The sequence below is a fragment of the Sorex araneus genome, chromosome 6, assembly GCF_027595985.1.
Source record: "Sorex araneus isolate mSorAra2 chromosome 6, mSorAra2.pri, whole genome shotgun sequence".
Lineage (NCBI taxonomy): Eukaryota > Metazoa > Chordata > Mammalia > Eulipotyphla > Soricidae > Sorex > Sorex araneus.
In genome coordinates, this window is record NC_073307.1 from 108,929,087 (window position 1) to 108,940,426 (window position 11,340).

General features: G+C 50.3%; 1 protein-coding gene across 1 annotated transcript; it reads right to left on the minus strand.

Annotated features, from left to right (window-relative positions):
- Window positions 1–774: 774 nt before the first annotated feature.
- Window positions 775–9,782, minus strand: LOC101539785 (NADH-cytochrome b5 reductase 2). The gene is made up of 9 exons (XM_055143052.1): window positions 9,762–9,782; window positions 8,964–9,110; window positions 8,693–8,765; window positions 5,880–5,986; window positions 5,310–5,433; window positions 4,651–4,734; window positions 3,849–3,934; window positions 2,110–2,209; window positions 775–1,152 (listed from the first exon to the last, which is right to left on the minus strand). Exons 1-9 carry the CDS (start codon window positions 9,780–9,782, stop codon window positions 980–982), a joined length of 915 nt encoding a protein of 304 aa, XP_054999027.1. The 3' UTR covers window positions 775–979.
- Between the last annotated feature and the right edge of the window lie 1,558 nt (window positions 9,783–11,340).

Here is an 11,340-nt window from a genome sequence, read left to right on the forward strand (position 1 = left end):
ATGCTCAGGAACTACTCCCAGCTCAGCACTTGGGGGACTTGGGTGGTGCCGGGGATCGAACTCTGGCCTCCCACACGCAAAGCACGCACTCTCCTCAGCCCTGCCGATGGGACTGGTTTGGACAGGGCTGGGTTTGAAGTTCAGCTCTGCCATCTGCTGGATGACTGGTGGTATAACTTCATCTCTGAGCTTCTGCTGAACAAAATCCCCAAGGAACTCTAGCTTGTTCATGAGAATGACAAGAAATCCCTTATGAGCTGTACTGCACGCCCACCACACTGCAGCAAAGGGGCTTTCACACCATGAATGACGGGAGGCAGTAGGGACTCTGGGTAACCACTGGGTCTAAGGAAGTGAAAGAGTTTCCGTAAGTAACATCCCTGTCTTGTTACAATCAGCCTTCCAGGCCTTTAAGGGATGTCCCCCACCAAAAGAGCGCTCTTTGTCTCCTGTGCTCCTGCAAAGTTCCTGGCGTCCACCCACTACTCTATTACATCTGTTTGTGACACTATTTAAACACAGAGGGTGCTCAAACCCTATTTAGTCTGACCTTGAAAGTGTAACAGGGAACTGACAAAGACCCCCGAGGAGAATTTTCTGGAATTCTTCCCTGGCTGTTGCCAGTTCTGGTTCTGACGGGCACACTGAAGCACACAGCTCATGTGCGTGGCAACCCTGGCCTTCCAGCTGGCACTCGTGCGTGCCCGAGAGCCACACCTCATGGGTATCTGCTTTGCACTCAAGTTTATTTCATTAAATGATGGGAAATGATCCTAAAATGGAATTCCTCTGAGTCTCCTCAAGCAAGACAGTCTCAGAAAGTCATTCTGCCTCCTGTGCCTAGAAAGAGGACTTCCAAGGTATTGCGTTTAAGTGCACACTTGGTGGCACTTTGATCCCAGTATAACAGAGTGGAGCTGAACTTACTTAGAAAACCGAGGAAAGGGGTTTGACAGGTATGCCAGAGGCAAGGGAGGTGTCAGTAGACGAAAATCATCTCCTCGGTGTAACCCAGTTTCATCAGGCTAGGAAGAACAGTTCCCTGGATCATGATGGGTGGGCCACACAACAAGATGAGCGTGGACTTCCCGGGAAGAGGGAGGTGCATCTTTATCATGTCAGCGGTGACATAGCCCACGCTGTACTCCCAATCTGAGGTGGAGAAGAAGCAGAAAAGAAATCTGTGGGACTTCCGGGTCTACCCTGAACCCACCTGGGGTCTCCCACCCTCTCCCTCTGTAGAGCCAGGGGCAGGAAGGCCAGATGGCTCTAATGACTTAGCAGGCGTCTTGTTTCCACAGAGCGTAGCAGGGCAAGTAGAAAGGAGAGGACAAGGGACAGGGGAATGGGTGGCCAACCTCTTCGGTATTTACTCCAAATGTCAGGCTCAACTGCTGGGACTCTGAGGCCCCAGCTGGCATCTCTTGTATCTGAGCCCCAGGAAGGAAGGAGTCCATGACTGGGTGTGGTGGGAATCAAGGCACAAAGCTGTGTGGACAGAGCCCAGTGACATTTTTTGGTTGTTGTTGTTGTTTTCAGAGGAGCAGCTCAATTAGATGGTGCCATTTGTTAGGAAGCCTTGAGAAGTGCAGTGTGGAGAAGTTCCCTGGGGGGTACAGTAGCCTGGATGGGGTGAGAGGTACACTGTGGGAGCTGGGCGCTCACTGGGGCGTCTCCTCAGTTCTAGGTATCTGAGCTAGTGGTGAGGGCAGAAGGGCCATGGCAGTATTAGAGACTTTGTGAGTGGCTGTTCCATGGGATGCTGGGAGAGTGCAGTATATGTGTGTGTGTGTGTGTGTGTGTGTGTGTGTGTGTGTGTGTGTGTGTGTGTGTGGTGGTGGTGGCAGGGGTGACCTAATGCCTTAGTTTATTTCCTGGTGGTCAGTACAATGTGGAGATATCGAATGCTTCCCTCGACTGTCCTCATAAGCAGGCCATCTCAAATCTTTTCTGCCCCAAACACCTGTATTTCCCATATGAAAGCAACACCCAAGGCCTCAGCTGAAATCCCATCTAAAAGCCAAATAAAAAACCAAATAAGTACTACTAGTACTTGAGGCTGTAGTTAAAGGGTGAAACTCTCCACGGTAGAATCAATGGGGTTCATACCAGCAGGAGGCCTGTCCACGGTGTACCATAGTTTGAACTGGTCTTCATGAGTCTTGGCAATCTCTTCAAGTTCCGTTCTCACCAAGATGTCTTCCTCTGTCTAGAAAGGAGGCAACATAAACTGAGTGCCCAACCCCCATCCCACAGTTACATTCTGCATGTTCCTCAGCCTGAGATTAAGGGTCAAAACATTATTGCTCAAGCTGCTTCCCCTTGGGTTTAAGTGCTTTTCCTGAACACTTTGAGTCAGAGAGTCTATGGCCATCCCAGCACCACTACCTGCCCTCCACCTCTGGGGCAAGGAGCAGAGCTTCAGTTACTATATAGTTACGTGTGTGTGTGTGTGTGTGTGTGTGTGTGTGTGTGTGTGTGTGTGTGTGTGTTGGGCTGGAGTGATAGCACAGTGGGTAGGGTGTTTGCCTTGCATGCGGCCGACCTGGTTTCGATTCCTCTGTCCCTCTCAGAGAGCCCGACAAGCTACCGAGAGTATCCCAGCCACATGGCAGAGCGTGGAAAGCTACCCATGGCATATTTGATATGCCAAAACAGTAACAACAAGTCTCACAATGGAGACGTTACTGGTGCCACCTCGAGCAAATCAATGAACAACGGGAGGACGGGAGGACAATGATACAGTGATATATATATATATATATATGTATATATATACACACATATATATATATATATACTCACTGTCCAGAGTTCCCTAGCAGCAGTGCTTGTGAGACCACTGTGTGATGCTGGAGATTCAAACCAGGCTGGATGGGATGCAAAGCAAGCACCTTAACCCCAATACTGTCTCTCCAGCCCCAGAATATGTAATAGTATCAGAAAGGAAAACAGAAATTATAGTCTTAATTCAGGGGGGAAATGTGGTAACATCAAAAGTGGGCTGTCAGAGGCTCAATGATAATGCACAGTAACTTATCATGATTCTGATTCTAATAGTTCCACTTTGTGGGACATATTTATTCTTTGATTTTTTTTTAGGGCAAAGGTCTTCCATGGGATGCTCAGGCAGTCTAGGGGCAACTCATAACAATACTTGGTCAACATGTCAAGGGCCAGGAATGCAGTACTGCTCAGGCCCTCTGGTGCCAGGGATGACCAGGGCCAGGCTGGCCGTGCTCCGCAGCTCTCAGGACCCTAAAGGCCGGGGTGCCTTGTGGTGTTGCAGATGGAGCAGGGATCAAGCACGTAAGGCATGTGCCCCAGCTGCTGACTATTTCCTAGCTCTGCTGTATGACTTATAGCTGAAAATTATCCGAATGGGGAAGAAGAATGGTAGGTGAGGACATAACTGAAATGACTATGTTGAAAATATCAAGAATTTTAATAAAAAAATAAAGCCTGTGTGGTAATGTTGAGGAAGAATTAAAAAACACAAAATCAAACATTTCATTGTCAATAGATAATTTTGTTAAAGGCAAGAATGAGCAAATATCTAATTGTTCCTGTATTTTCTGAAATTTCCATGAGGGCATCTATGATTTTACTCTTAGAAAAATACAGGACTACCTATTAGAAGCAGGAAGGAAGGAGAATTTAGTTTTGGGGGTTGACTAAGCCTGTTTGGTTTTTAAAGGGAAAACAGCCAGGGGCCCCCGCTGCTATGAACCCTCTCAGAACTGCAGCAGCCCACAGTGTGAGCTCAGTGTGTGGGGAGGGCTGAGAGCAGAGCTCAGCAAACACTCCATCCCGCCCCACACACTTGGCGCTGACTCAGCAGAGCAGACCTGGTTGGCAAAGAGCAGAGAGATCTTGGTCTTGTCAGCAGGGTTCTTGATGATGTGCCGGATGAGCTGCAGCATGGGCGTGATCCCTGGAACACAGGACATGGACTGGTCAGCTTTCTTTCCCTCTTGGTGCCCACGGCTGGTACTCTATGGAAGTTCAACAGTTTTCCTTGCCCCCAGTTCTATTATTCTGACCACCCCCACCCCCACCTCCAATATCAAAGTGGGGCATCACCCTTTGTCTTGGTTTTCTCTTCTGACACTACAGTACCCCAAAGTCCATTCCCATTGTCATAGACAATGGCAGGGACGTGGCTTTGGGACAGGAAAGGGGTTTCCTCCCCAGCTCTCTCATCAACTATCCAGAGGAGGTGATTGGGTCCTGTGGTCAGTGGCTGCAGTCCTCACTGTCCTCATCGTGGAACAAATAATGACAAGTATGTGATGGTCTGAAGATGATTATTACAGAACCCAGCACTATGTAGGTGTCCTTATATGTTAGTTTCCTTTCAGGTCTTCATTTTCAAGGGATGGGGGTCAGGCTTGAACTGGACCCGTGGGCGACCACATGTGGGTCTTCCCAGCTACCACATAATTCCCAGACAGACTGTAAATGTTTCCCAGGCTCCTAGGGCAGATGCCATATTGATTTAAGACCAGGACACAAAGGGTCCACTCAAGGCCTGTCGGGGACACTGCATTTCTAACAGAAAGAGCCAGGGAAGGAGTCCATCACATCACCTTTCCAAAGGCAATCATGGTCTCGGAACTCACTCCAAGAAGCCCCCCAGATGCCTCTCACCTGTACCCCCAGCAATCATTCCCAAGTTGTCAAACACTCTTGTTTCAGGATCGCATGCATTCTGTGTTCTGATGGAAATATCTCCTGAAACACAGAAGAGATTTCTGACTTTTGCTGCTCCTGTAGGCGTCTGCTGAAGATGGCTGACTTTCCTGGAACTCCTAACAGGCAAGGCCACTGGAAGAGGTGGCTATAATGATTCAAGTAAGTTCTGGTGACAGTGGCCTTGTTAGCCCCAATACACTGAGATGGGAACCCAGTCTGCACCTCCTTCAGTATCACTGGACCTTTCCTTCTGAGAAAGGAGGGAAGCAGGAAGCTAATACAAACCCCAAAAGATTTTTTAAATCTACAGCAGTAAAGGAATAATGAACATGTACGTAGATGAACAAGGATTCTTTCCATCCAGCCATTCATCTAACCACCCATCTATCCACCCTTCTATCCATTCTTTGGCACTAGCCTACACCTTTGATCACAGTAGTGGTGAGAAAAATCTAAATCATTCCCCTAATGCAGTGAGGTTTACAATCTTGTGAACAAGTGGACTTTAAGGCCATGTCCATATGTCTCAAAACTGAGAAGTTTCCTAGAACAATGAAATCACTGTAGGTATCTTCTTTGTCCTAACTGGAAGTCCAATGACAACTCCCAAGTACCTGGTGCATTATAAACCAGGCGCCCGGTCGGCCCCCGGAAAAGGATGCAATCCCCAATTTTCATGTTATCCAAGTACTGACTCATCTTTCCCCCTTCTGGATGACTGCCATTTTTGTGGTAGACCTGAAAAATAAGACAGCACAGTTTTCACACCATCAGACCCAAGGTTATAGCTGCATACAAATCAAAAAGCATCACTCTGCTCCTGGAAAGCATCAGAGAAAATCTGCCCTCACAGTTGCGGTAACTAAAGTCTTCAACTCTTGAAGACTTCACCACGTTGACTGTGGCCCTGTTGAATGGCACTGCTGGGATGCAGGAGACAGAGCAGGAGTGAAGGCACTAGCCTTGCATGCTGTTGGACAGAGTTGGATTCCCAGCATCACATGAGGTTTCCTGAGAACTGACGGGAGTGACTCCTGAGCACTGAGTCAGGAGTAAGCACTGCTGGATGTGGCTCAAAAACAAACGAAACAAAGACACTGCCGGAAAGCCCCATCCCAGGCCTGTTTTCCTCACTTACAGGGTCTGTGAGGTAGAGAGAGCCGGACAGGAGGTGAATCCTTTACCTTTACAATTAAATCCACAAAGCCTTGATCATCATCACTGGACACCGGTGTGTAAGGTCTGGTGACTATGTTGTCATTGATGGAGGCTATGAGATGGACATAGTGACCTATAGAAGAAGGCATGAATAGTAAGTCTGAGCACAGCCTCTTCACAAAGAACCTACAGGAGCCCACGGAGGACTACACACAGTGCAGCAGGGCGCATAGAGAAGGAAGAGCAGGCAACAGTTCAGGCTACCCTCTTGTCTCTCCCTGTGCTACCCTGGGCAAGCTCTGTCTCCTTGCTACATGAATGGGAATTCTATTTCTTTCCTGCCTCAGTCTATACCTACAATTCTGAGCTTCATGTAGATGATCTAGCAAAGAATGCCTTACAGATGAAGGAGGACGGATGTTGGAGACTGGGGATTAAAAATCATATGGGAAAAATTTCATGGACTGGAGCAATAGCATAGCAGATAGGGCATCTGCCTTGCACGCGGCCGACCTGGGTTCGATTCCTCCATCCTTCTCAAAGAGCCCGGCAAGCTACTGAGAGTATACCGCACATACAGCAGAGCCTGACAAGCTACCCATGGCATATTCAATATGCCAAAAACAGTAACAACAAGTCTCACAATGGAGATGTTACTGGTGCCCGCTCGAGCAAATCGATGAACAACAGGACAACTGTGCTACAGTGCTACGGGGGGAGAAATATTGTTCAACAGGCTGCAGTGAAAGTGAAAGTATGTAGAAAGTCTGCATTCAATTCCTGTTTGTGTATATTTCCTTGAGCACTACCAGGAGTAACCCCTGACAACAGAACCAGGAGTATCCCCTGAGAATAACTAGATATCGTTCCCCAACTCTAAAAACTATCAGAAAGTATTGTTTTCATTTTAAAGCAACATACGTTGCTTTCACAAAAGTTTATCTTTCTGAATTGGGTGCATCATAGGGTCTGTGAATGAATTATGGTTCCCTCCATCTGGATCCTTCTGCCTGGGACAGAGCAGTCTGGCCGCACAGTTATGCTGAGTCCCTGAAGTTGGGCACCATAGAGTAGGAGACCAACAAGAACAAGAACCCTGTGTCTTTCTCATGAAAGGCTCTACACAGTGGCACAGGGACACTGTGAGCCCTGCTCCTCAGCATTCCCAAACTATAATGGGCCAGGTGTGGCCACAGACCTCCGGATGATGACTAGATCCAGAGAGATGACAGCTGGGTGACTCATTTATCTGTTGGGTTTATGATAGCAGTCAGTAACTATGGCAATTCATGGCGAAGAGGAGAGATGCTAAGAGAGTGAGGTCAGAGAAACATGTGTGCCACAATTTCTGCAGACATGGGCACTAACAGCGACAGGAAACTGGATGACACAGGTAGACAGAACAAGTGTGTAGACAGTAGCACAGATCTAGGGAGAGAGAGAGGAGGGGAGGAGGGGAAAGAAAGAAGGTGTAAGGAAGAAACAGTCATTCCAGTTATTTCAGGAACATAAACCAAAGTTTCACAGGTGGCATAAATTCTCTGGGTGGAGAAAGTATAGGCTCAATGACTCGGGCAGTGACCTGGTTTGGCACCAGAATCACTTCGGAATAAATGTCGAAGGCAACTTCCTTCTGGGAGTCGGAGACTGTAAATGTTAGAAAAACTCTTTCAGATGTAGTGACCCCCTGGCATTGCTAGGGAAAATGGGGTTACATCAGCTGGTCCCACAGGCCTCAGCTCTAACCAGCTTCCCATTAAAACAAGGGAATGATGAGTTAGCTCTGAGTTTTTACAACAGATTCTTCCAAAGGTTCCAAATTGTCTTGTCTCACTAACTTTGAACTGCCAGTGCCAAGGAGAATGGCACATGGCAGATACTAAAAACTACAATTTCTTAAAGTTCTTCATTCTTTCTGCCTTCTTCATAGCAGGGCTGGCCTCACAAGGCAGGCAGAGGGCTGGGAGGCAGCCAGCCAGTAACTAAGCTTATACACATGGAGAAGGGGCAAGGAAGCCACAAGGAAGCTGAGAGTCCAGGTTGCTTGTCTACCATGTCTGCCATCTTCATACCTGAATGGGTGAGGTCAAGGTTTGCCCTGTGTCCACAGGACAAGCAAGCCAAGGATTAGGGTCTCTATCTAGCAGGGGGTGCACAGGAGTTGGTTCAAAGCTCTGGATCCAGGCTGTGGGAGTTCCCACCTCTAGGTGACTTAGTCAGCAGGTGAGGTTACAGACTAAAAGCAGGGCAACTTCAACTCCAGGATGCTTTGGCTCCCGTGCATAATGGGGCCCTTCCTGAGTGGGTCCTGGAGAAGAGTGGGTGCAGGAGTGGGGAGGGGGAAGGCACCTCAGTCCCCCATACTCCAGATCTTTCTCCTGACTACAAGGCAATCAATCATCAACTACCCCATCCCACCCATGAAGAGGCACTTCGTAGTTTTTGAATTTTCACACCCACCTCTCACAACCCAAGTAGCAGGGAGATCTAAGAAACCCCACTTCATAGATGGGGCTCGGAGGGGTTGACAGACTTGTCTAAGTTTGCTCTACAAGAAGCCTGGTGAGATCTTAGACCTGATTCTATCTCACTTTTGCTATTGTCTCTATTGTGGTGTAGCCTCTAGTTTACCCTAGCCTGTAAACTCACTTCGTTTCAATGCTTATTGGTACTTTTATGTCCAATCAAACTGAACAATGAAGGTAATGGACAATTTCCAAATCCTTCTCATCTTCCCTGGGCTCCTGTGGCTCAGAAAAGCTCCGAGGGCCGGGTGGCACTCAACTGTGTCTAACAGGAGCAGAGTCCCAGCGCCTTAGGCCTGCCAGGCCGCACTCACCCACAGGAAGGCCTAAGACATGGTCTGGCGTGGGCAGTTTGAAGCGAAACCTCCGGGTATTGTGGGTGATTTCCTAATAAAACAGAAAGCAGGGGGCAGGCTCAGTCAACTTTCTGGATGCTGCCCTGAGCTGCTCAGGTGCCTGGAAAAGTATTCCCAACCTCCCAGGCTTGAGGAAGCAAACCCAAGGTCAACCCACTTCTCATTCCCCATCACTCTTGTCCTTCTCCCTTTCTCCTCTGACAGCTGAGGGGAAGGGGGAACCTCTTACTTCTTTCTCAATCAAGGGCAGTGGGTATTTGGTGTCAGGGTCTCTTAAGGTGACAAGCAGTCTCTTCCTCCGTGAGTTGAGGCCCCTCAGGGTTAACACCAGCACGGTGAGCCCGATGGCGGTGATGGCAAGGATCAGCGGCGGTTCCTAGTTACCGGCAGGGCAGGGACACTTCAGCTTCTGCCTGTCCTGGGCAAGTCAACTCTCAGGCCCTGAAGCCCCCTCCCCACACCTGAGGCACAGACAGGGAGAATGGAAGAGAGAAGGACTCCGATAGAAAGGGGTGCAGAGTGCGCGACAACGGATGAGGAGGAGGGCTGACCAGGTTCCATTTGCCCTTAAGCCTCCATTTACGTCGCCTGGGGTCGGGGGACTGATGGCCTTGCTTCCAGCAGTGGGTGGCAGAGGTGTGCTGACCTCTGGCTGTGCCTGAGAGCTGGGGTAAGAATGACATCCCCCTGCCCCCTGTGCAGACGTGGCCAGAACGTGGTAGGAACGGGTGAGAGGCACCGCCGAGGGGGTGCCTTGAGATCTTTGCACCTGGGGCTGGCTGTGGAGTCCTGGGCGCCCACCTGCCCGCGGCTGGGAGGAAACTTCGCTTCTCCTCAGCCCTGTTTCCAGCCCGACTCGGGCCATTTGGCTCCAGATCCCCACCCTCCTGCCTTCTCCAGCTCCACTGCAGCTGGTGGCCCGGGTTCCCTGGGTCCCTCCTGGGGGAGGGGGGCTCTCCCTCGCCATCCCCCTTCCCCGTAGGACCGCGTCAACTCGGCATCTCGGGCCTCTCCGGGACTGGGCCACCTGGTAGGACAAGCAGAACATGTCTGTCGCCGCGGGAGGGCTGCTGGGAGGCGGGGGCGCGGCTTCCCGGCGCTGGGACCCTCCGACTCCGCCCGGGAACTCGTAGATGGGCCTGGCCGCCGCCGCCGCCGCCGAGGAGATGGTGGGCGCGCGCTGACCCCCGCGGCTGACCCCGGCGGCCCGCGTCACCGTCACCGGCCTCCTCTCGCGGGACGGCCGAGACGGGGGTTCCCTCGCGAGCCGCCCCTTCCCCCTGCCGCCCCCTCTGCAGGCAGGCGTGGGCGCGCCATCGTCCTCGGCCCGGACACTGGGGGCGCGTCCAGCCGGGTCCCACGGCCGGTGCTGATGCGGGGAGGGCTGGGGGCGGGAGGACTGAAAGCCTTGAAGGGCTTCGCAAGGATAACCTGTCAGTACCTGTGTTGCAAATCCTAATGGCCAAGAAGGATGGTGGAGGGGGGAGAGGGAGGGAAGGAGAGGAGAGGGAGAAAAAGAGAGGAAGGGAGGGGAGGTAAGGGAGAGGGAGGGAGGGAGGGAGGCAGAGAGAAGGAGGAGGAGGGGAAGGGAAAGGGAGGGAAAGAAAGAGTGGGAGGGAGAGGGGGGAAGGAAGCAGGGGAAGGGAAAGGAAGGGAGAAGAGAAAGAGGTAGAGGAGAGGGAGGGAGGCAGAGAGAGAAGAGAGAATGGGGGAGGGAAAGGAAGAGAGGAGAGAGAGAGAGAGAGAGAGAGAGAGAGAGAGAGAGAGAGAGAGAGAGAGAGAGAGAGAGAGAGAGAGAGAGAGAGAGAGAGAGAGAGAGAGAGAGAGAGTCTGAGCCTGTAATCTGCAATAGAGATTGTAGGCTGGAGAAGGGATGGGGAGGTGGGGGGGAAGGAAAAACTGGAAACATTGATGGTGGGAAATGTACACTGGTGAAGGGATGAATATTGGAGCATCCAATAACCAAAATCCAATCATAAACAACTTTGCAACTGTGTATCTCATGGTAATTCAGTAAAAAAAATTTTTTTCAACTAAAATAAAATTACTAACACTTTACTGTAGCACTGTCATCCAGTTGTTCATTGATTTGCTCCAGCAGGCACCAGTGACATCTCCATTGTGAGACTTGTAACTGTTTTTGGCATATTGAATACGCCATGGGTAGCTTGCCAGGCTCTGCCGTGCGGGTGGGATACTCTCGGTAGCTTGCCAGGCTCTCTGAGTGGGACGGAGGAATTGAACTCAGGTCAGCCACGAGCAAGGCAAACACCCCACCTGCTGTGCTATTGCTCCAATCCAAAATCACTAGAACTAAAAAAAAATTTAAAATAAAATCTCTACTCAGAGGAGTGCTCATTCATTTGCTCATTCATTTGCTCACTCACTTCTATTGGAAGAGAGATGGTAAATCCCCAAGGCAAGCATAAAGGTAGATGTAGATAGTTGTAGGTGTTCTCAGGGAACATCTCAGGAAACCCTCCCCTCCTCTAATCCAGTGGCCTGAGGGCCAAGGTGAGGTCATCCCCTCTGGACACAGGAGCTAAGACTTGATTCCCACCCCTAGCCACAACATACACGGCAATCTCCTCAATGTCTGCTGGCGC